Below are 26,087 nucleotides of genomic sequence, written 5' to 3' on the forward strand. Positions count from 1 at the left end.
AATCCGCCCAGCTAATCATACTCATCTTAAAGATGCTAAAACTCTGTTCAATGAAGTACTTATGTATCATTTTAAATGTACTATGACCTTTCAATATAACCACCAAGTGTTATTAGTAAGCAACCGGAAATGGATGTATGTTATTAATTCATTCTTTGTTCCTTTTTTTACAATTTTTTTTATTCGATAGGCGTATAAACACAGAGTTTTTCCTTTCACAACAGGACTCTCGCATCAGTTTCCATATTGAAATTGGTCATTCTTATTTTGAACACGACCTTTCATCACCTTTTCATCATTTACTCGTTATTACACCTCATCCATTCATATCCTTTCAAAATAAATTGATATATAATTACTTTAAAATAGTGTATTTGGTTAATTTCAAGCAAATATGTCAGGGGAAAACTCTGATATAAAATAAGTAAAAGCGGGACTACTCAGTTTAACATATTCTAATACATGAATATATAAATAAATATAAATAAATTGTTTATTTCCACATTGCGGATCGTTTTATGTTCCCCTGTCGTTGTCGTCCTAAATACCGCGCGGTAGTTGACTATCACTGCGCAAGACGGCAAAACAGCGAAATTATTCTGCACTGTCATCATATATTACTCAGGATATCTTACATATGTTTAGTAATTGTAACCTCATCTTAGGCCATCGGTATATATTTATAATGTTATTGATAAACCTGTATGCTTTGCTCCGGAAAGGTAGTTGGCCTTTAAACAATCCATTTTGTCTTTTACTTTTCCAGGATGCGTATTTTAAGAAGTTGAAACAACTTGAAAATGTTAAAGTCAGTCACTCGATGCCTAGATAAATATATAACGATTAGTATCACCCCTTACATTGACCTTGGTACCACATGGGGCAGTTGCCAGGTACTGGACGTAAGTCGATGTTTTTCTCCGGGTACTTCAATTTGCCTCTACCTACTAACCTAGGCACGTCATTAAATGACCCTAGTTGTTAATATGAGTATACATATAACAAAACTAAACCAAACCAAATAAACTAAGGCCTTGGTCCGACGACGCTATGCTCAATTCTGTATTTATTTGTTTCATACTTTTGTGAATAAAGAAATTAACGAAAATGTACAAAAATGAACCTTGGCCTTTGAAAATAATGACCTTTGATTTCATTTTCTCAAAAGTTAGATAGATCGATCGAGTCGACTAGGGCGATTCATTAGGAAAATGTTTGTCGAAATCTAGGTTGTAGCGTTGAGTTAAGTAATAATATGGGGTCACTTATCAACGGGGTCTATTTTCAACTGGTAGGTGTGGAAAGTGCGCTTGAAGTTCAGTTTCAAGGGAATTCGAGGTAATTCTTCAATGTTGTCATTTTCAACGGGGTCCATTTTCAACGTAAATGTAACACCGGCATGAAAATCAGGGTATTCTACCCATAATGTCATTAAGACAAAAACTTTAACATGGTAAGTTAAGGTTACATTAATAATTGCGGTCACCGCTGATAAATGGTACTTTTTTCTATCTGAAAGAGGAGCATTGGTGTTTTTTTCGGTTGCAAAAGTTACTTACTTTACACCTATACCACCATTTAAAGGTTTTTGATTACGCATGAAAAAAGGCTAAATAAATGAGTTAATATTGTTTTTGTATAAATTTGACAAATTAACACAAGTTATCACCAAGTATTGTTCAAATGCTGAATACCGTATATGTTCTACCGGCAGCGAAGCATCTTTGAGCAATGCTGCAATAGAACCTACTTGTACATTGTATAGGTAAGCAAGTAATACATCAGAAGAGAACATGTGCTATAGGCGGTCGGTAGGACTACACTGGAGGAAAAATGCATTTTATAACGCAGCGACCAATCATGAAAGAACATCACTTATGTTTTTAAAAGGGTTTCATTTGAGGAAAATCATTCATTTTAAACCAAAACTGATATTATATATTTTATATAATGTAGCAGGCAATGTTTACCTTTTCCGAGGGATTCCATCATTGAAGCTATACTGACAGTGACACCAAATAAACAATATCGAGGCATCTTTGTACCAACCACAGCAGCCACGACAGGACCTGGAAGAGAACACGGGCTTATCTCAGGACGGTATACACTAAATACACTTATGTACTTATCTGAAGCACATACCTGTTCAACAAGCTTACATTAAGTGTTGCAAGCAACACACGTCCCCTGCCGACAATTACACTTTCTAATCTATGGCAAGTTATTATAATTGCTTAGTTATGCTATCATTGTATGAAGTTTGAACACATTTTGTTGATGTGTTCTCAAGCTATCCTTCAGAAACTACATTTTTTAAACAATCAGTTTTAGTACAACTGAAGTATAACGATGCCTTGGTATGAAAGTTCAATTTAAAGATTAAAGTTAAAGTAAGTTATATACAGTATATAACTTGATAATTTGATTGACCAATGTGAATATATCTTCATGCAGTTGATTCAGGAACATCGTCTAAGAATTAAGTCCATATAGGAAGTTATTTCATATCTAGGAAGTTGTTATTCAATCATTGCCCGACATCATTTTAGGGAATCATGATCTTTCCTGCTTCCTGGTATCGAATATATAAGAGACTAGTGATAGTCTTTAAGACACTCCGGACAGAACATACACAACAGACACTCCGGACAGAACATACACAACATACACTACAGACACTACAGACATGACACACTTCACACCAGGACACCTCTGCAGATACCAACACTGGGAAGCATGGAAATAATTTTGTATATGTATTTTAGTAGACGGAGAAGTTATAATTGTAATTTCCGTCAGGATGTTTAGGACTACACGGTCCTTTATCCACTATACTAAGTATGCATATGTAACCAAATAAAAACTATGCAACTAAAAGTCAACGCCTTTATCATCATTCAACTCTACAACTACATCGACATGAACCTCACAAGCTACACATCCAGCATACACCGACACACATTTAAAGAAAGTCATTTCATTACACAACTGACCTTTTGACCCCAAATTTAATCTCAAACTCTATTTTTTCATCTGCTATCGCGGATATCAAAGCTTGTATACGTACACAGGAAGCCCCGGGCCTAAACGATCATCTGGCTTTTGGCACAAATTAACATAGTGGCTAACAATTATTGCATTATAGCGAACATCTTGGTTGAAGCTGTAATTTCCGAAATATTTGATGACTTTGACTTTAAAAGTAGGTAAAAGTCATTCAACAAACTTGGTAGCCCTTCATTCTAGTATGCTGCAGGCCCAATATCAGGTTTCTAGGCCTTTTAATTATTTATAGAAAATTGTTAAAGACTAGTCTTTTTGACCTCCGTGGACTAAAATGAAGGCTACGTTCATTAAAGTGAACATACTTGGTAGTCCCTCATCCCAGCATGCCCAATAACAGATGTCCATGCCTTTTAATTACAGACATGAAGTCGTTTGAAGACTTTAGCCTATTTAACCCCTGTGAAATCTAATAAATGTTAAGGTCATTCGTTTGAACAGACTTGGTAGCCCTTCATCCCAGCATAATACTCCAGGTCATTTATTTGAACTCAATGTTATTTATATGAAAAATCTTAGAAATATGTTATTCTAGCATGCTATAGGTTTAATAATAGGTCTCTTAACTATTGACAAGTTGTTTAAAACTTTAACCTACTTGACCCCTGTAACATTGAATGGTGGACATATATTTGAGCTTGGTAGTCCTTTATTCCAACATGCTACAGGTTCAATATCAGATCTTTAGGCTTCTTAGTGATTCAAAAGAAGTCATTTAAACATTTCAGCCTTTTTGACTTTTGTGATCTTCAATGATGATTAATGTCATTCATTTGAACAAAATCAGTAGCCTTTATCACAGTATGCAACTGGCCGAATATCAATAACCTGGGCCTTGCGGTTAGAAGTCGTTTGAAAGACAAAAATATGGACGGCGCACGGTGGAGAACGACGGACGAAGTATGATGATTATATGACCTAATATGTAAAAAATAATCGTTCTATACAGTCCTTACCTGAGTGACAACCAATCCTCAGTTTAAACTTTGTCCCAGGTAAATGAGGAATTTCTAGGCGGTCAATGTGTTCCAGAATATCCAACGCCATCGTGGCCACCTCAGCTGCATGGCGCCGACCATTTAACTTAGGCACACCTGGAAGTTGATATTTATAAGTAATACATAGAGATAGCTCTGTTTGTTGTAAATGAATCTTACCAGAAATGGAGATTAACAAGAATTTGAAAAGTAATAATTTACATTTCGAAGATTGCTAATGGTGAATAGTTCTTTCAATGAATAAAGTGGATATGTTTTGTCATTGTACTGCAAACGTTTTCGAAACTATATTGTTATCCTACATTGTACTTTCTGGGTTTCCATCAAAGAAGAATGTTATTTCAAACCTTAGTTTTATACATTTTGAATATTTCTTCGTAGATACACATGTACTCTGTATTGTACGTGTAATTTAAGATATCACAAATTAAAGACAAAAGTTTCAAAAGAAGACCTAATAATGCATGCTAGATTACGTATTAATAAACAACAAGAAAAAGAAAACTTACCTGATACAACCATGTATGCATCACCAATTGTCTCCACTTTATAAACATCAAACATTTCCAGACGTTTGTCAAAACACAGGTAAAGACTATTTAACATATCAACCACCTGCATGGGTGAACATTGTGAAGCAATCTGTGTGAAGCCCACAATATCGCTGAATAAGACAGTAGCATCAGGGTAATGTTCGGCACCAACCTCTTCATTTCGCTTCAGTCGTTCAGCAACGGACTTTGGCAACATCTGGTACAATAGTGTGTCGGTTCGCTTCTTCTCTTTGTTAAGGGCCTTTGTACTTTATTTCAAAATATAAAGAACGCGTAATTATGATTTTCGAAAAAAAAACCAAATATGCTAATTTTTAGTTGGCACTCTCTACAATGAAGACTGTTTTCGTGTAAACATATATCGTTTGATCCGATTTCACTGAAATAATAAAATCATTTTATTAACATTTCTTAACTTTAAATTCTTCAGCATTAGCAATTTGTTAGGAAAATGTCTTAATAACTTGAGGTAGACCGTCCCTTCTGGTTTCTTTTCAGGGATTTCGTTTATTTTTTGATATTTTGATTTTAGGTATATTCTGATCACAAAAACCACATAAAAATCATATGTCACTAGGTTAATTTTTCTTCCAGGGTTGCTTAAAGAAATGTACTAATGACATAAAATTCCGGATTTTAAGGATTTTTAAATGAATAATATTCCCTTCCTGTAACATCCCTTAATATATAATGAATATGCCCGTAACATGTTCATACATTCAGTAGGTGAGATATAATTCATAACTCTATCAAATTAGCTGGGTTTTCAACAATAAAACGAAATATCATTATTTTAAAATAAAATCTGGGACCAATTTTAGTGAAAAATTGCATCAAAATAGTAATGTTTTCTTTTTTTCTGAAAAAATAATCTCAGGCAAAATCGATTTTTCTTAATTTCCATGACGATTGATTTATTTGCAATAAGAAAAACCAATAAAAAGTATACCTCACCGTATTATTTTTCAAAATATGACCGATTTGCTTTCTAATACCCCTTAAATTTTCGCCTGAAAACCTTAGAATAGGCAAATCCGTAGCACTGTTCAATGATTTATGCTATTCATTTACCCCTGTTGATTTTATATATTTATTGTATTATTGGATAATACACGATAAAACAATTATTACATATCTTAATGATTTTATTTATTTATTATATAAAATATAACAAACCAGTTTGCAAGCAACAAACCAGTTTGCAAGCTACAAACCTGTAGGCCTGACCTCAAACTTCCAAAAAGAGTCTAATTCAGCAGAAAATACATCAGTTTTTTCTGTGACGAATATTTGCTCTGTGTGATACCGTATTAAAATGGACTATTTCCCGTTATAACATCTTTCAAATTATAAGTAATTATTTAATCAAATAAAATGAAAATATTTTTTAGCAATTTTATTTCCGTATTTTGTTTGTCCTTTTCCGGACGAAAATAAGTATACCGGTATCTTAAGAAGAGTGCCTATCGAAGCTCGAAACTCAAAGTTTCCATTCAAAACACCACTAACTTCCTTAGGCACCCATCTACTGTGTAAATTTATTTCTATTCTAAAAAAGAAAGGTATACAATTATAACGATAACGGTTATTCATTTGTTACTATTGACGTGAAGTTTTTCATTTTGGGTCCCCGTAAATTCATGTGTATTCCATTTGACTGTTTAGCGACTATTGTGATTCTTGGATTTTACTTCATTAACGAATCTTCAAAATTGTACTATATCTTCTGATTGTCACACCTTTAGATTGATACACTTCAAGTAAACACTCAGAAAGGTTCCAGACGAAGTATTTGCTCGAATGCCGATGCAAGATGCGAGTTATAATAAATGGGTACGGAGAAATAAAATACTTTTGCCGGGATCCGGATAGCGATGTTACAAACGTATGACGTCACAGAAGGGACGGTCTTCGTTAATATTATTTCCTTTACTTCTGTTAAACTCTCCTAAGGTAAGACCGTTAAGTTAAGGAATTCATTAAAGTTAAGAAATCTTCGTAAAATTGGTCCTAGCTTCAGAAAATGAAAAAAAAAACAAAACAAAAAACAATCAGCCCTCCTTAAATTTGCGTTTTGAAAAGTAAATTATCTTATACATGTACCTATCGTTTTAACAACGATTGTCAGTAGTTAAGTTGAATAGGGAGTGCTAGATCGCGTTGTATTCTGTGTATTTCACTTTTAAAAGCTAATGCATGTATACAACCTGATTATACTTGTATTTATATGGATTGAATTTGTTTATTTATGGCAATTTTACAATTGTACTTCTTATCTACAAGACAGTAAGTATTATCTGGAAGGAAACCATCCAATAGATACGTTCATATTACATAGAATCAGAATGTAAGCTGTATGTAGCTCTAATCTCATTAATATCAAAGAAGAAATCAGTGCACCAGATGGAGTTTAAACTTCCTTTCAATTTATTTAAAAGAGCGTATATAGAAATCTAAAATAAATCATCTACTTCATTCGTATATAACAATTTTATCTATCTTGGCCCGACATCACCTTAAAATAGATCATATCTTATCACGTCTTCTAATGTATGGATAGTAAATACACATTATGGATGTATTAGAAGACATTTATGTGCAAATACACAATATTAATTGCGATAATATAATACGGAAGACCCGACATTAATTAATATCTTTTTGAAATAACCAATAATTTCCATATGGGATTGGATATTGATTAAGATGGTACGCATTCTATAAACGACCAAACTTACCCATGTTAATTTATGAATGTCATTTTTCAATCAACTTTTGAACTGAATAGTTATGAAAATCCTTCTTATCATAATAATAACTTACCGGGTGGCAATCGATATGGAATATTTTTGAATCTCCGATGTTAGTGAGTAGACAGCAAATACAATTAACGGACACAGAATCAGGATGATACCAAATACAACGGAAATGAACACTATATTCCTCAGATCCTCTTCAGCCTCCATTCGCAAAATCTCGTCAATTTCTGAAGCGAGGCGGATCTGTACTTCACGAAGAGTGTCCTGATAAACTGTCATATTCTCAAACCACCAGTTTGCATACTTAAAGGAGCCTTTCACAGCTGAACTTCGGTTGCTTCTTATTTCACTTCTCATTTCGTTAATGGGTTGGATGACACTTGAATTTCTCAAAAGAGTATCTTCATAAATACTGTAAGCTAACTCAGAATATCTTCTTGCAGATTCAAAGGTAATATTTGCAATATCTTGACTTTCAACAAAATCCAGATATTCGTCTCGAGTCATAAAACCTCCTATGGCATAAAACGATACCCCTAGCCCTCGTTCTCGCCCGAAGTATTCACTAGCTACTACAATTTCCTGATATGCAACAAGTGTAGGCCATACAGTCCCCGATCGGGCTTCTACAATTGCCTGATACAACCACTTAATGAAGACCTCGATGCTATCAGAGTAGAATGCTACTTCGTCCTTTGATGTTCGATTATAGGATTCCAGTTGATATCGATGTCTGTTGAGATAAGACAAAAAACTTTCCTTTGTTTGAAATTCCCGCCTAACAATCGTCTCACTAGTTGGCCAGAAAGAGAGATTCTGTAGTCCCACATCTGTATCTGGGTACCGATCTAGCAAAAAGTCCTTGGTCTGGGGACTCTTACTACTAATATACAGAGCACTGATGTCTCGTTCTCTCTGCATCATACGTAACAACCATCCAAGCTCGATACTAAAGTAGAGGATATTCCTAATGTTTGATAAACTGATGTAGTTGTCTAGGGAGACGATGAATGTGTTAGCAGTCATTCCGGTCAATACGACTACAGGAACTAGAACCACGGTCAACATTTTGAACATGTGTAGTCTCTTGCCGGCGTCCGTAATAGGGTTGCCTGCCGCACAAAACACTAATATTAATACTAAATTCATACAAATTCATACGTACTATACATTTACCTCTAACATTGCTTTTAGGATCAACACTTCTGAGGTTTAAGTCCCGTTGAAGTCTCGTTTCGACATAGATCAAAGAAATTATCAGATTTTCAAATAAATTCATCAATATCTGAAGGCAATATCTTGACTTTCAACAAAATTTTGAAAATGTCTCTCTTCCGGTTTTAGAACGGCCAAAATTTTGCCATTTTTATTAATTTTTAATGCAATCTTTCCTAGGTCCGTTGTAATTAAAATGTTAAGCATTAATAATTGAAGTACCGTAATTTTCTGCGTATTGTCTGCGGGCTATACGATTTTTTACATAAAAAAGATGTCTATTGAGGGCTATCTGCCGATGCAGGCTATCTTTACGGAATTATAACGAAAAAAAAATATGCATGATATACCTTGTAAACTATATTAAAGACGAAAAAAATAACAAGTGAATAGATAAGTCACCTTCCTACTATACTATTAAACAAATGAAATTCTATTGACCTAATATGTCTTAGAATAAACCTATGTCACCCTCCTCAAATGAAAGCAATATAAATATAGACTCACGTGTCATTATTACATAATGTGGCACATAGTTCATACAGGTGTTATACATGTACTTTCAAGGTAATACAGTTGTCACTTTATTTTTTACATTTAATGGTAATTTGAGCCCTTTTATTTTTTACCCTAAAATATTGAAAAATTACAAATATTTAAAATAAAAAGGAAGCACACGAACTCTATATGTTTCTGTCTGATTTTAAAAAAGTAACATTTTCCTTATTGATATGCAAAATGTTTGCGATAAACCTTTTCTATAAATGGTTAAATCTAGCAAAAATGGCTGAAAATGGTCAATGTTGTATCTCAAAATTAAGAGTTAGGTGCAGTAGTATATGTTGTTATTGTGAATCTTATTAATAATAACTTTTTAACAGATATTTTTCAAAGAAGTATCATAAAATCTGCAAACGCTCGTATATATCACACACCTCTTTGTATGAACTCGCATTGACAAAAATCTATATGAGAAAAAGTTTGATACATTAAAATTTTGACTTCTCAGAAGCGTACACCCTTAAGAAGGTTATACTTGTGATAAAAAGTTTGTCTTTTCAAATATTGATATGAGACTGATATGTGAATATGTTTTATACATATTACCTTAAAATGTCAGTTTAAATAATATATGAAATGTTCAATACATAGAGCTAGAATTTCTCAACTTATACATTTAAACGTATACATTTGTACCTCGACAAAGGATCTCGCATCTGTTCCAGTTCTCATTAACATGCAGCATATCCATGATGACCGCGTTTAGCTGGGATTCATTCAAAGACTCTGTGGAGGACGAAGTACTCTTAATGGTGGCAGGCTCCACTGGTGTGATTTTGTTGCTTGCCATGATGCTTTAACTGTAAAAATGTATTAAGTTTATCTTGTAAGCAATTAAATCAACTGCAAATCATTTTGCTGAAACATTTGAGTAATATACATTAACGTTTTAAAAGAACAAAGGACAAACATAGAAATCTGAAATCATATATTAAGTGCAAATATATATACATTATGTATTTTTCTAAGATAAATTACGACTTAAAAAAATTAATGTTGACGAAAATTGCCGAAATTCAAATAAAACTGGCGAAGTGTCTTTGTATCTTGGAGAAAATCTGTACGGGTTACCTCCCCTTGAACCGGAATCGCTGTGACATCATCTGAGCCAAACAGGATACACTACCGGTTTATACACTACATAGAAAAACTCCAGCCAACTTTGGATTTATCCGATAATGATCAGAGCGATTACGACGATATTCCAGAAGTATCGTTTAGTTTAGATATTTGTCCATATATGTACGAACCTGTAGCACAAACAGACACACAGAATGATTGTAGTTCGCCAGAATTAAGCGAAGACAGCGACGATTCCAGTCAGGACGACGGCGACAGTACACAATGGTTAGTTTACTACACCATGCTATTTACATTTTTTGCATATCTTCCGCTGTTCTGTGTGTAGTCTGAAGTAAGTACCGCTATTTACAGTTTTGAAACTGTTCAAATTTCTGCCCATTGATACTATGCCATAACAATCATTTGACTGACATCACCAGAAGATTGTATTTAGTTTGATTATCTGATCAGCTCATGCCAGTGATGGGTGTAGCCGGATCATGTTTTCACTCGACGTAGCCTAATGAACGTCTCAAAAATGTCGTGTAGTATTAAACCCTGACATTGTTGCATTGCAGTACCAATCATGCAAAGCAACAAAATAATAATCATTTATTATAATCAGCTGCCTATTTTTTATGACAATAGTCACGTGCACTTATATTGATTGAACTTCAATTTTAATAAAAAGCTGATAAAAATAATACATGTTGTGCACGTCTACAGTACTTCCTGTTAGTGCTAGATATAAACCACTTCATTTCAGTGAAAGCACAATGAAAAACAATGGTTAAATTTCATTATTTATTTATAATTTATCATTTTGAAACACAAACACACACACATATATGCAATGTACTGAATTAATTTAATTGTTGCAAATAAACCGGGCAGTCATATGGACATGTTATGATGACTGCTGATGATTCCAAAAATAACTTACAAATAAATAAATCTGCAACATCCTGTTGAATCTGGCATTCTTATTTAGCTGTTTCAGCAATTATATCAATATAAATTGTTTATTTCTTATATTTAGCACTTCTTGAAGTCAATAATTCTTAAGCAAGAGTGTACTTGCCAACAAATATCTGAAACTATATACATACTCTATTAAATTGAAACAGTTAATTCTAACTACAAAATCAGTTATTGATTTTGATCATTAAAAACACACAAGAGAGACTAAAAATATCCCAACAATACTGATACTAAACATATTAAACTCAACATGTATATCATCATTCATCATGCTTTTTTTCTCAAACAACCAAAACAATATTAACTTTAACGGTAATCTTAATCGAATAAAAAAATTCCTTGAACAGGTGTTCTTGTAGTTTTTGCACCCCTATGCCCACAAGTGAGGAGCGAAAATGTTGCCACGATATGGACATTTTACAGGAGAAACTAGAAGGCATTGAATGTACAACTCAGCATGAAGGATTTGCAGCAAACTGCTTAAACATCCATGTTCTGGAAACATCCTTCTACGAATATGCAGAAGAAAACGATGTTTCACAAGAAAACATCCACAGGTACTTGATCAGATCTACACTAGTTTCTTTAATCATTGGTTAATTATCGCTGGACTAATTTCATTTTATGATCAAAGATATCTATAGCATAAATGATATAGCATATAGATATAGGGGCCAAGATGGCCGAGTGGGTAAGATGTCTCTATCTATAGCACAATTATGTTAATTAATTTATACCTACATATAAAAGGGTAAATTTGTTAGAATGTTAAGCATTTATAACTTGTGTCTGTCAGCTTTATGCAATTACATTATGTACATTGCTTTGTTTTCTCTCGCTTTAATTTAGAACCTACAGACATGTTGCATATAGAAGGTTCATAAGAAGGACGTGGAAAATTCTAGGCAAGAGGAATCGTAAAGTATTACCATCTTGTGCTGTCTCTGCTATTAGAAGAACTTTTCCATCAGAACAGTTCACATGGTTTCTCTACCCTCGTTTCTAACTGAAAAGTTAGGGTTTTGTATAGAGGAACATTTTCCATAGGGACAGTTCACTGTGTTTATCAGCCGTCATTTCTAACATGGATAAGAGTTAAATTTCCTGCAAGTGTTTTGTATAACAGTGTCTCTGTCATAGTTGTGGATCACTGCTCTCCGTTGTCCAGAGATGGATGGTGGAGCAGGATCAATCTCTTGAATCAGTGCTCTCAGGACCTGGCCATAGCTGCTAAGCATCTCTCTCCTGACTACCACTTCCTCCATAAGCTCTTGGATGTAATCTGTCAATAAAGAAAGAAAAATACAGCAAAAAAATATCTTTTTGGCCTTAAATGTACCTTAAAGAAATCTCAGGACTACTATTGACCAGTTGTGAGGAATTAACAGAAGAATAGTTAAAGGATGTAGCAGAATCAATATAAATTAATTTTATTTACCAAAGTTCTGGTTGACTTTAACTTCTTTTCCCACCTTTCCTACTCTTAGGAAATGACACTCTGTATTGCCCTTTTCCATCCTTCATTGCCTGTGATCTTGATGAATTAGCATTGAAGTGAAGTGCCGCAAGGGTGAAAGATTCCAAGAGCAATAACAAAACAATTAGTTATTAAATTTTGAACATGTTATGTTGTTGATTGAATATATATTCATGTGTTTGTTTTGATTCTGTCAACATTTTGTTATCTTGTGCTATGGACTTATATATATATGTTAGAAAGTTATAACTACAACAATGAACTATCATTCACTACCTGGCTTTCATCTGGATGTAAAATAGTGTGTTGACTTTGGTGCAAAGAAGTTCACAATGTAGTGGAAAGATTCGAGGCTTGATGTCTGTTCTGCTGGAGACAGTTTACCAATGTCCTTCAGAAGCAGCTTACTGTGGACAATCTTTTCCACTTCTCCCAAAGCCTTGCTACCTGAAATGATAATACAGTGTAAAATTAGTGTTTCCTTACGCTGACAGGGTACACCCATCAGCTAACAATGTATCACAATTAAAAAGTCAAAAAATTAAAAAAAAAATCTTGCTGTAATAATATTATATAGTCTTTATAACATTAATAATCTTTTGGAACCTAGTCATGTCAAGGTTATGGAATTTTAACACACTATACTATTCAAGCAAACAGCAGGTCAACTTTCCTTTTCTCTTTTCAATTTTGTTATTGTGAAATTAGCAACATTTCAGTCTGTTTGATGTAATCAAAAGTTAAAGTTATTCACTTCAACAAACTTCTGTCTTCTTCACAGCATAATTAGTAATTTCGTCAAAAATTACCTGGTATGTCTGTTTCAAATAATGTTTGAAATAATGTGGTTGTACTATGAGTTAATTCTTAGTTATACCTGGCTTAAACCATATCCTTTCAAGATTTCCATGCTAGCAGCTCTGATATTTGTCACCATGACCCTTGTGGATGTTAGCTATGTGATTAGTGATGCTAGTCCACTTTTGTCGTACGGGTTCCCCATCACCATCACTGCTGGCAGCACACCAATACACATGGTTGCCTATGGATCTTGCCCATTGTCCGACCAATGTATATTTCTTTGTCTTGCCAAGAGCTACCAACTTATTGTAGACACCTGAATACCAGAAAATATTAGATTAGTGACAAGTTCAGAAGATAAATAATTGATGCAAGGCAAATGTATGGCAATTGATCTGGATAAGACTAAATTATTAAATATATAGTTTCATAGAAACTCAAGTAAATTATATATTCAAATAGCAGTCATAACAAAATCATAAAATGTTTTACTGCTATATATTCTGTTATAAATGTCAGTTAAAGAACTAAGTATAAGTTATAACCTTTTGAGAACTTAACACTATGTGACTGTATTATAAAGTGGTAGAATGTAGGGACTCCATAAATACAATGTAATGAATGTAGTGATAATTACTACTATAAATCAACCAAATTTGAATGTGTATGTGGCATCTGGTGTACATAAATTATGCATAACAATTAATTAGCTAAAAGAAGAAAGTGCTATTTATTTAATTACTATTTTGAAATATATGAGATTGAAATTTAAACACTTGCCTTTAGCAACATGCCACACGTCAAACAAATGGTTGATACTGGGACATTCTGTTCTCATGAACTTTTTCACCTGACTGTGTCTATCTGTAACTAAGTCTGATATAGTCACACCTTCTTCCTGGAGATGATGTAGTGCACGTTTCAGCCCTTCAAGTTCCATACCGTAGGAGTTTTTCACTTCATTTGACTGTAAAATTGATATATATTATCATATATACACACACAAATTATTTCACTTATTGATTTGCCAATTGATTCGGACTTTTATATGTTCTGCAGATCTCACAATGTATTACATTCTTGATCCATCACGTGTTTTATGTGTATAAATATTATCAAAATATCTAAAACAACAAGAAAGTTTAAAAATAACTATAACGATGTCACAAATACTTCATATTACACTTACCTGAACAAGTTGTACGTCACTGACTTTTGAAGTCTGTGCATCCATTAAGGTGTAACTCCCATATTTGGCAGTATGGCCTGGTGAAGAGCATCGAGCATCAACCCCAAGTTTAAGTTTTTGACCACTATTTCGCAGTTGTTCAAACATAGTTGACTGCTGAAACTGCCAGCAGGACAAAGTGGAAGGAACTATGTAAGTCCGTTGCAACATATTGTAGGATGTACAACACAGTCTGGAAATGCCTGCATGGTGCATAAATTTAAAGTGTTAACTGGACTATTTCCACTGAAAAATATTGCACTGGCAATAATGATATTTCCCCAAGGCATAGATTTTGAAAATGGCTGACTACACCACTGCCGTGTAAAACCACACATACATCTGGAAGAAAAACACACGCATGTCCCTATAATAGTTCTTACATGTTGCAAACTTGTTCTCATACAATCTGGACAGGAATCTAAAAGTTCCATCAGACACTGTTCAAAGACCACATACTTCTTGGCCTTGTCCGGTTCAGTTTCCTGAGTATCCATGTTAACTTGTTGATTATCAACAGTTTCATCATTATCGTCCTCAGTCTCACAAGTTGGCACCCAGTCAGGATCATGTGTTGATGAATCAACCTCCTCCTGATAATCATCCAGACTCTGGTCTGTTCCAGTTTCCACTACCTGTAATTTTTTTATATCTGGTACACTGTGTCGATGTGTTTTCCATCATACAAGTCGCTTGAACACCACATGAAGATTTTGGTCTAGCTGAAGTCACCTGCAGCGACACATGCCGTCGTTGCTGTTAGAGAAAATTAAACAGATATAATTTATTAAAACCTTCATTGAAAAAAAAATCAAGATAAAAGTACTTCAAAAGGTAATTCCATTCAACAAGTTAAGTTTTCTTAATGATCATTAAAATTAAAGTAAGATATTTCCCATCCACAATACTCCAGGGGTTACTATCACTGATGTTATATCCACCCCTGGACTATCTCAAAGTAAAACTGGAGGCAATTGAGGAGAGAAAAAAGATCCAATCAGTCAATCACGGGCCTCCAGAAACTTCCTTTGAAGATTTCAAAGAGTGATGCCCCACTTCAAAGCAACACAGTGTAAATATACCATTCCTTTGATGTGCATCAAGGATCATTACCAGTTTTACTACATGTATTAAATAGTCTAGGGGTGGATAGAATATATAACCTCAATTAATTACAGTAACCTCTGGAGTATGAGGAGCATATTTCCTCATCAAGGTGTTTTCAAAACATTCATTTGCAAATATTTACATATTCTAAATGATTAAATAGTATTAAATATTTTTCCTTTCTTACAGGTACATATGATATACTTCTAGTAATGCTAAAGTAATATAATATATCAAATCTTGTAATAAGATGTATTTAAAATTGTAGAATTGTACAATTATATTTGACTCGGTATAACATACCACTATATTGTAGGAAGTCTGACATCCAACAGAAAATCTCCCTGTATCCAGATCATCTGTCCCAACACATTTGTCCCTGGGGCCTGGTTTTTCTGTCTGTGTCTCAATATGGCACTGGTCTGGTCTGTAGTGCACACTGTCATATTCATTCTCATCCTGATGCATGTCAGTGATATCAGCTAACATCTAACAATAAATAGTTTTGTCTATTAGTCTACTATTAGAATTTATTTCAAGGATATATATTATCAACATTTGCTTTTTTATACATGTTAATGATGCAATATTTTAATACAGTTAGGTTTTTTCAATATAGCCTAGCTACTGTTTTAGCAGAAAAAATACATTTGTACACCTTGTGACTTGTGTACCTTGATAACCTGGTAGCCATACATGTTGGAACCCATGTTACTGTTTGGCCTATGTTTTAACTTTTGATGATTTTTTTAACATGGTATAGATATATAATAATCGCACAATGAAATTATTTTTCGTTAAAAATCCGTTTTCACACATAAAAAACGGATGTTTACTTAAAATGCATAACATACCTCAAATCTTCGTCTTTTTTTTATCGCACGACTGTTACGACTCCTTGATGTTGATCGTTTCCTGCTTGGTGTTTCATGATAAACAGAGGGGGTTCGATCCCTATTTGCTCTTTCACTATCGACGTCTCTAGATGTAGGCGAAGAAAAGTTAAAAATGGTGGGGACAGCATCCGGCTTCAGTTTTAAGGACTTAGGGTCATATCCGATGGAGCTCACAATGCGGGGATCTTTGGTAAAAGATTCAGGTGTGAAATGTACCTAACAGTCTGCTGTAATCCGTCGGCACGAAGTCTTTCCTCTTTAATCGAAGAGTCCATTCTTTACGTAGCCTTGGAAACTTCGGGAATGTAAACCAACTTATCTTCTCTCTGTTTCCCGTTCTATTCGTACAATTAAATGCCGCACACTGAACCATTGTTTACATATTACGACACGACCGAGTATTTGACATATGGCGCGCTCAGCTGTCATCTGTCATCTGCGAGTGGCTCAGATGACGTCACAGCGGAGGGGACGTAACTCGTATCGGAATCCTTCACCGAGAAAACGACACTGAAAATCGGGTTTTTTGTTTCAGGCAAAATGTTACAAAAGCATTATTTTTTTCTAAAATTTAAGCGGATATCGTTTATTATGATAAATTTGAACTGGAAAATACATATATCATAATGTAAACTTAGTTTCTATGTTTGTCACCTTTAAATGTTACCAATTGGTAACTGTATACCTCATTTGTCTGATATGATCCATGGTTTTATCTAATGCTACGAGAAAACCACATGCTTATTAAAATATTTTGTCAGTTATTGCATAAAACGTGTCGTTAACTCGCAATTGCAAATCAGAAAAGGATTTATCTACCCTTGATGGTGACAGACGTGTGTTATAGGAGTGTTATAGGAGTGCTATATGATTATTGATTATATTAATCGTCCTCAATTTTTGTTGTGATGGTACACAACTATGACTTCTTCACCCATTCGCACTTTAGTGTTTGTCTGACGTTTGGATCTAGACTTTAAGAGTGAAACTTTGTTTCTCTAATCATCTGAATTCTACTCACATCATCTACAACACGGGATGGCGCTACTGCAAAGACCAATGTCTTTGCATTTTAATCACAGATGGAATAACCCACAAAGAGGTTTTAAGCTGTTGGGAAAGTGATACAAAAGATAAATGTGAAATCTTTACAGATCACGGACAAAATGTGTATAATGACCATCACCGACAACGCGACGAAAAACAATCACCTCGTGTAATCAATGTCCGCATTAAAAGGGGTAGGGAACGTAAATCGACAATGGAACACGGTACATACAGTTAGAAAAATACTGATCGGTGCTCCCGCTCACGTTATCGGTGCAATGAGAGTGACCATTCTTCATCTCGATGTCCAAACAGGAGAGAGACTGTAAAAGCATGCTTCAAATAAAACTCCACAGAACAACTTATCAGCAACTGCCCTCAGAAGAACAAACGGGTATGTCACTACTGTGGAGAAAAGGGACATACAAAGAGATTATGATAAAAAAACAACAAAACTAGAGGTAGCGAGAGACATGTATGGAGATTATACACCGGAAATCATGGAAGAACAACATGCGAAGCAACATGATGAACAAAAACAGTGCTCGGGCTTCCAAATGTAAAGGAAACCAAAAACTGTCAGAGTAGTCAGGTGGTGGTTTGTTTAGGCACAAATGACATTTCAAAACACCACAATGTATCACAGAGGCGCTTTTTCAATTTGAAAATGCCTTCCCGGACACATCGCTGGGTGTTTGTAACATAATCCCACGGAAAGGGAAAAGCAATCGCATCCAGGAACTAAACGAAACCACAGAGAGTGCAAATAAGTTCATTGAAAAACTGTGTAAGAGAACAGAAAAACTATCATTGATTGACACTCGCAGTGGATTCGTACAAAATGGTACACCAAGTAAAGGTAAATATGATACCAATGATCCGAGTGATGTGCACATTAGTTAAAGCGGTTCAGAAACATTATTGTCTCTCATTGTGGAGTTCTTAAACAATGATGAAATAAAGAAATACCCCAAACCCCTGCTCAACGCAAACACTTCCTCGGCATCAAGTCTACACCTCCTCTGAGAGACCGTGCTCAAAGGCCAGTAGACACGACAGAGCTCGAGGTGATGAGACAGCAGTTACAGGTACAACTGTCCCTTAAGGGACTAGCAAGTAATGAGTGTATACACTGTATACTTAACAGATTAACCAGTTCATATTGATTTGACTTGGAAATGTAAGTATTATTTCTACATTCATATATATGTATATAAATAGTATTTGTTACTTTTTATAAATAAAATACATGTATCAATGGTTCTATAAAGTATCAGGGAAGAATTGGAAGTAAGAATACAAAACAAAATTATCTTTTATCTCTATCATATCAAAATATATGAAAGATAACAGTATATATGTAGCATGCTTGAATGTGAATGGAATGAGAGATAATAAGAAAAGAGAGCGAATTTCTAGTTGGTTAAAAAGCCAGAAATATGATGTGGTATGTTAACAAGAAACACATCATACAGAAGGTAGGTATGGCGAGATGGAGTAATAATTGGAATGAAGTGGTAGCTTATGGAATAATGGGAAACATGATTCCAGGGGTGTAGCCATTCGGATCAATACAGAGATGAATATGGTAGAATATTAATCGGCAGAATAGGTTGTAAAAATAAAAAGTATGATATAATAAATATATACTGTCCTAATAAAGGAACAGATCGGAAAAAAATATAACTAATTAGAATATAATTATGACAAATGCACATGAAAAAAATGTTTTGGGTGATTTTAACTGTGCTATAGACAAACAGAAAGATAGATACCCAAGCCGAAACACTGGAGATATCGGTAAAATAGAACTGGACTCATTTCTGATAAATCAAAACCTTGAAGGTGTATGACGGGAAAGAAACCAAACTTGAGTAAATACATTTTTAAAAGACGCACGCCAAAATCTAGAATTGATCTAATTCTAACAGAAAGAACCCTAAATCATCTAATACATAGTGTAAAAGTCAAGAATGGTCCATACAGTGACCATGATGTGATTTTATTTATACTTTCTTTGGAGAAATTAGAAAGAGGACCAGGGACCTGGAAAATAAGTTATAAAGTAATAACAAGCAATTTATTAAAAAAATGATCTTAATCTTGCCGGGCTGTATGGAAAAATGAACAAAATTTATATGAAAATGTGATGGAATGGTGGGATATTACCAAAATAGAAATTAAGCTGTTGTGTATTGAAGTTGGAAAAACAATAAACATTTCGAAAAAGGAAATTAAACGCCTTGAAGACAAATTTAGAAAAATTAGAAGTGAACAACAGGGAATACATTACTGATAATATTAGTGATATAAAGGAGAAAATCAACCTATTCTATACAAATCAAACTGATGCAGCCAGAATACGAAGTAGAATAGAAGCAGTCTTAGAAAAGAAATGCAGAAAATAAGCTATGGTTCAAAAATAAGGGAAAAGATGGTTATTACAAAACGGGAATTAACAATATATTAGAAGAACAAACAACATTCTACTCTAATTTGTTCAAGACAGAAGAATAGGATGAAGATAATACAAAATTGTTGACAGATAAAATTGAAAATAGACTATCAATTGAAGAAAGTAGGTTAATTGATCAGCCAATACAAGAAAAAGAAATCACAGATTCAATCGAAACATTAAAGAAGCATAAATCACCAGGAGATGATGGGATAATAAGTGAATTTCATCAAATCTATTGGAAGTTGGTTATACATGAAACAACTCTCCTATTTAAAAAAAATATTTTCAGAGAACAAGCTTTCTAGCTCTCAAAACAAGAAGTTACTCAAACTTTAATTTAAAAAGAGAGAGGGAGAGAAGACATTAAGCACTGGAGACCAATAACGCTATTAAATGGAGCCTTTCACCTCGACGGCCGGGGTTCGATCCCCGGCACGGACATGAAAAGGTCAGGGGTAACCTGCCCGATCACGTTGGATTTCTCCGATTTTCTCCCACATTAAGACCCCTCGCGCGCTTACATCCGGGCCATCGAGAGTAATTTACATAAGTTGTATAACTTGTTTCTGAATCGATGTAAAATAAACAAAGTTTATTTTATATTTATATATGTAGATTACAAAATAATAGCAAAGATTCTTGCAAATTGAATTAAACATGTCCTTAAAAAATAATTCATCCTGACCATAAAGATTTTGTACCAGGAAAAAATATAATGGATGCAAACAGAATGATCCAAGATATAATTGAATATAGTGATATGGAAAACCAAGATGGTGCTATCATTTTCCTTGATCAACAGAAAGCGTTTGACAGAATTGAATTGGGATGGGTAATGAAATGTTTGGACGAATTTAATTTTGGTAGGAACTTTTGAAATTGAATATGCGTTTAAAAGTCTGAAACATATATTCAAACTAATTGTTTTACTTTTAAGTTTTTCAATATATCAAGATCTGCCAGACAAGGATGTCAAATATCTCCCCTACAATGTTATATTACTATATTATACAAGCAGAAACTCTAGCATGTACAATCAGAGCGAACCCAAACATTAAAAGTATACAGATTCCTAACAATAATTCAATAGAGATTAAAATTAATACGTTTGTGGATGACACACAACTATTCAATAAAACAGAATAAAGTATAGGACCAGCTTTTAAAATATTAGAGGCATATGAAAAGGCACCAGGAGCAAAAATTAATTTAGAAAAAACTGAAGGTTTATATATTGGGGCATCAAAAAACACAGAATTCCAACTTTTGATGAAATAAAATGGAGGCAAATCTGGTATAATAAATATATTATTGTTGGAGGAGGAGTAGTGTTTTATAAGTCCTGGTATGAAAAAGGAGTGACAATAAACAATGATTTGATAAAAGATTATGTAACATGCTCCTTCTATACTTTTCAAGAATTTACAGAAAGATATAACATCAATACAAATTTTCTTCAATTTCAAGGTCTTATTTCATAGGTTAAAACATTTTTAAGGAGGCTAAATTTTGAAAATCATGTAGTATTTTATCCAATTATTCCTAATAATTTGCTGTGTTTTATAAATAGCCTAAAAGGGACAAAATATTTCTATAAGATTATGGCCATATATGGTGATTTTATTTCACCTGGTAGAAGAAAATGGGAGAATCTATTTGATGAAATTGAATTGAATTGGGACAAACAATATATAGCAATCCTTTCAAGCTCACTAAAAACACAAAGCTACAATGGTTTCAATACAGGGTAGTTCAAAATATCTTAACAACAAACTCATTTTTATATAAAGAAGGATTAGTTAATGATCCAATATGTAAACTCTATAATCTTGAATGTGAGAATATTGTTCATATTTTATGGGAATGCAGGGAGACTCAGAGATTTTTGCAAACTATAGAGACACTTTTAGATGCTTTGTATATCCCAAGCCAAGTTTTCTTTTTGGTATGTGTCTGAATGATAGACCTTCTCCATCAAATAGACTAGATAAATAAATTTTAATCATAATAAATGCACTTATTAATTTAATCCATGAGCATTATACTTCTCAAATACATATTGCTTGCAGCAACGGTTTTTTTGCTTTTTTTTTTCTCTAGCCCAGTCTCTTTCTCTTTTATCTCTGTTCTCTTCCTTTCTGACTCAATCTGTTGTTTACTACTCTAATTCTCTTTTCCTTTTCTTGTCTATTCTAATGTGTATGTATGTGTGTAAAGTTGAGTATGTAAGTGAGGACTTTTCTTGTTTGTGAGAAAAATAGAATATATATATATGTATGTGAGAACATGTATGTGAGAGTAGGTGCGTGTATGTGGTGTAAGTGGTATGAATGCTGTGTGATGCCTTTATTTATACCAACAGCTCAATTATGTTTAGTTAATTAATTATGATCATTAAGATTACTAAGGAAGACTTGAAAGGACCTAAAATAATGATGAGTGATTATGAAAATGAGGATGAGTTATATATGATGATGGTGATGAATGATAATGATGATATGAATGATAAAGATGATGAATGATAATGACGATGAATGATAATGTTGATGAGATGATAATAAAGATGATATGATAAAAAAGATGATGAGGATGATGATGGATGATAACAGCATTGATGATGGGTGACCATGATGATGAGGATGAGTGTGAAAATGACGAGTTACTGTAAAAATTATGAGTAAATTTAAATGATGAAAGGATTTGATTGGTGAAAGTGATGATGAATGGCGATGACTTATGAGAATGATAGTTTTAAGTGTGTTGATGAGGATCAATTATGATGGATGAGGATGAACTTTTAGATGTGAATGAAAATCTGTTGAGAATGATAATGATGATAAGAAATAATGCGCATGATCAGAAGGAATATGATAAACTATATAATTTAAAAATAATAAATTTAACTGTTTTGTCTGTATGTATTACTGCTTTTGGAAAAAAATAAAAAAAATTACAAAAAATAAAATGGACAAAAACAAATGTGAAGACTTTAGGGATTAACCATAGATATTTGATAGATGATGCAAAAATTTGAAGAGAGAAAATTATCAAATTAAAAAACTGTCTGCAGATATGGAAAACAAGAAACCTAACTTTTAAAGGTAAAGTGCTAATCATCAAATCACTGGTCATATCAACCATAGCTTATGAAATAAAAATAAGGGGAATTCTAGAAAAAATACAACAAAGAAATAATTAAATTAATGTGGGATTTCATATGGAATGGGAAAATTCATCAAATAGAAAGAAAGCTGTGTTGCTATAGCATAGAATAAGGAGGCATGGGAATGATTGATATTGAAGACTTTTCACACAGTAAACCAATAAAAACCATTCACAAAATTCTTATCAGCAACATAGAGAATTGGAACATTATAGGTAAAGTTTTTCTCGCAAAAATAGACAGCAAGTATGCCACAAACAATTTTCTATGTTCATGTTCAGACTTAAAAGGAATCGACATCACTAGAATACTTCTTAAATTTACTCTGATATTCTTAGCATGGACAAAGATTTTAGGCCAAGGGCTAACATAAAATAAAAAATGGAATTTTTTTCACAACCTCTTTGGGAATATCAATATCCCATTTCAAAATAAACCATTATTCATACAGTCATTTTTGAAAAGTGGACTCAGGGATGAAGAAAAAAACATTGTCTAATCAACTGATATTTCAAAAACTTAACAACACGCAAAATTGGATAGCAGAAATCTGTTAGATTAGGAACTCCATTCCTCAAAATTTTCTCAGAACGCTTAAGGTCATTAATACCCCAGAGGCCATAAACATACATTAATGTAGTCTAAGCAAAACTGGAATTGTTCATAAATAATGAAATGAAAATGTGTATGTCTATGGAAACAAAAACAAAAATTCCTGAGACAAAAAACATACCATGAGTATCATTCGACAGTCTTTTTTTGAAAAAAAAAAAAAAAAAAAACAGACAAAAATGTGAAATAAAATGGGAAAATGAACTATAAACAACATTTATTTGGGACAAAATATGGAGTAATAGCAAAGGTAATTTAACTGCAACCAGTAATAAGATTAAGGAATTTAACTGGAAATGTCGGCATCAAATAGTATATACTGAATATAAGCTCAGTCTCAATAGATCAAATTGAATGTGCCATCTTTGCAGTAATGATATAGAAACCATAAGTCATTTATTTTTTCATTGTCAATTTACAAAACATGTATAGAAATTGTGAAAAATGAAATTCTAACGCAGGATCAATTGCAACCAGCTTGGATAGAACTAAATGAAATAAACCTTTTGATAGGATTTCACCAAAGTCCAACTGATACTCCAGTTACAAACACAGTGATTTTTACAATAAAATGGGTAATTTAGAAAGTGAATAATATTATAAAATATCAAAACAAAAGAACAACACCAACTGTGCCTTTAATATATTTAAAACTATTTTTCGGTAAAATGTTCAGCTTTTTATGAAAGTATACAATAAAAAAAATCAGCTCGGCAAAGGTTACAGGTATTATTAGAAACTACTCTAAATTATTACATATTATAAACAGATAAATTTCCAATTACCTCCCCTTACACTGTTAAAGTCAAGGAGCGAATAAGTAAATCTAGATTATTAATGTAAAACAAGTGTAAATAAAGAAGCTTTATATATAAATAACAATCGTAAGACACTAGATAATTACTTGGTCATAATCAAAGAAGACAAACATACCGCTAATACAAAACAAATGTTAATCGAAGGTATAGACGAATCAACCTATTCGTATTGAGCAATGATATAAGCGACCTTCCGGTTAAAACTTCCGGACACGGTGACCAGCAGGTTTTGATTGAAGTCACAAGTGAGTAATGTTGTACGTGTATTTACGTGTAATCTCGATATAATCATTACTACTTTTGACATTATGTACTTATAATAATATATCAGTATAGATTAGTTTTTTAAAATGACATGTTTTGATGCATGATGTAATGAGAAAGATAAAGCACTCGCCGCTCAGAGCTGAAATCTGACGTATTTCTTGTGAAGTGATCCAGCAGCGATTACAATGGGAGGATTTATTCAACATTACTTACATTCTTGAAAAAAAATCTTGAAAAAAAAATCCACGGACATATGCCATATATGGAATGAGACACTGTATGCTAAGACAACAAAAGTAAATCAAATTTAATTAGAAAAAAAACCCAGATTAAACATCAATTTATTGTCCAAAATGGTAAATATCTTTTATGCTCTGTAGTGTCGGTGATGGAGCAGATCTTTAATGTGACTCTTGCAAGGGGCATTAAATTGTAAACTTTTGATTTTCAATTACCAATAGCTATCTTTTAATTCATCAAGAAGGACTACCTAAAAGAATTAAACAAATTAATCTTAAAAAATAAGTACTGCCTTGGAATTTCTGCAATGAAATTAAAAAAATTAGTAATGGCGAAAATGACATAATCATACAAATTTACATTTCTCAAATTTTTTTTCAGGTTTAGATAATCCCAAAAGATTTCAAAATTTTTATTGTTTCAATAAGACACATGAAAATGTGTTAAATGAGGACATATTAGTATACATAGGCATTATATTAGAGGTACGGAATTTTGTAATAGTAATTCTGTTTTGTTCAGATTACTTTGTTAAATAATTTTCGAAAAAAGTATATGTTTTTCTTTTTTTAATTTTTAACAAAATCAACCTTTGCACGAGGATTCTATGTCCGCAAACCATTTTGGTATAAATGCGTCACATAGACTTTGTGCAACTTCATGCTTATAATTCACTGTCAAATAAATATGTGAAACCAGTCTCATTAAAAACCTGTTTAACCTTATCTAACCATTTGAACCGCATTTGTCCATTGAGACTTAAACTCGACATTAGTCTAT

General features: G+C 33.2%; 2 protein-coding genes and 1 pseudogene across 2 annotated transcripts; 1 reads left to right on the top strand and 2 right to left on the bottom strand.

The window, feature by feature from the left end:
• Positions 1 to 1,026: 1,026 nt before the first annotated feature.
• On the bottom strand, positions 1,027 to 9,940 carry LOC138304586 (uncharacterized). Its single transcript, XM_069257081.1, has 6 exons — positions 9,787 to 9,940; positions 7,439 to 8,486; positions 4,571 to 4,863; positions 4,020 to 4,157; positions 1,976 to 2,069; positions 1,027 to 1,078 (listed from the first exon to the last, which is right to left on the bottom strand). Exons 1-6 carry the CDS (start codon positions 9,938 to 9,940, stop codon positions 1,027 to 1,029), a joined length of 1,779 nt encoding a protein of 592 aa, XP_069113182.1.
• A 203-nt stretch (positions 9,941 to 10,143) lies between these two features.
• On the top strand, positions 10,144 to 12,199 carry LOC138321096 (uncharacterized). Its single transcript, XM_069268368.1, has 5 exons — positions 10,144 to 10,179; positions 10,337 to 10,497; positions 11,541 to 11,788; positions 11,990 to 12,008; positions 12,043 to 12,199. Exons 1-5 carry the CDS (start codon positions 10,144 to 10,146, stop codon positions 12,197 to 12,199), a joined length of 621 nt encoding a protein of 206 aa, XP_069124469.1.
• Positions 12,200 to 13,581: 1,382 nt separating this feature from the next.
• Positions 13,582 to 16,344, bottom strand: LOC138328965 (uncharacterized; annotated as a pseudogene).
• Between the last annotated feature and the right edge of the window lie 9,743 nt (positions 16,345 to 26,087).

The sequence above is a fragment of the Argopecten irradians genome, chromosome 1, assembly GCF_041381155.1.
Source record: "Argopecten irradians isolate NY chromosome 1, Ai_NY, whole genome shotgun sequence".
Lineage (NCBI taxonomy): Eukaryota > Metazoa > Mollusca > Bivalvia > Pectinida > Pectinidae > Argopecten > Argopecten irradians.

Bases quoted from the DNA above. Each gene is read 5' to 3' on its own strand.
- LOC138321096 (XM_069268368.1), top strand. From the start codon at position 10,144: ATGTTGACGAAAATTGCCGAAATTCAAATAAAACTG. The intron at 10,180-10,336 runs GCGAAGTGTCTT...GATAATGATCAG, and splicing joins CCGAAATTCAAATAAAACTG to AGCGATTACGACGATATTCC. The intron at 10,498-11,540 runs GTTAGTTTACTA...TTCCTTGAACAG, and splicing joins GACGGCGACAGTACACAATG to GTGTTCTTGTAGTTTTTGCA.
- LOC138304586 (XM_069257081.1), bottom strand. From the start codon at position 9,940: ATGGCAAGCAACAAAATCACACCAGTGGAGCCTGCCACCATTAAGAGT. The intron at 4,864-7,438 runs GTAAGTTATTAT...TTTGAAATAAAG, and splicing joins TCCATATCGATTGCCACCCG to TACAAAGGCCCTTAACAAAG. The intron at 2,070-4,019 runs GTAAGGACTGTA...GTTCTCTTCCAG, and splicing joins GAGGATTGGTTGTCACTCAG to GTCCTGTCGTGGCTGCTGTG.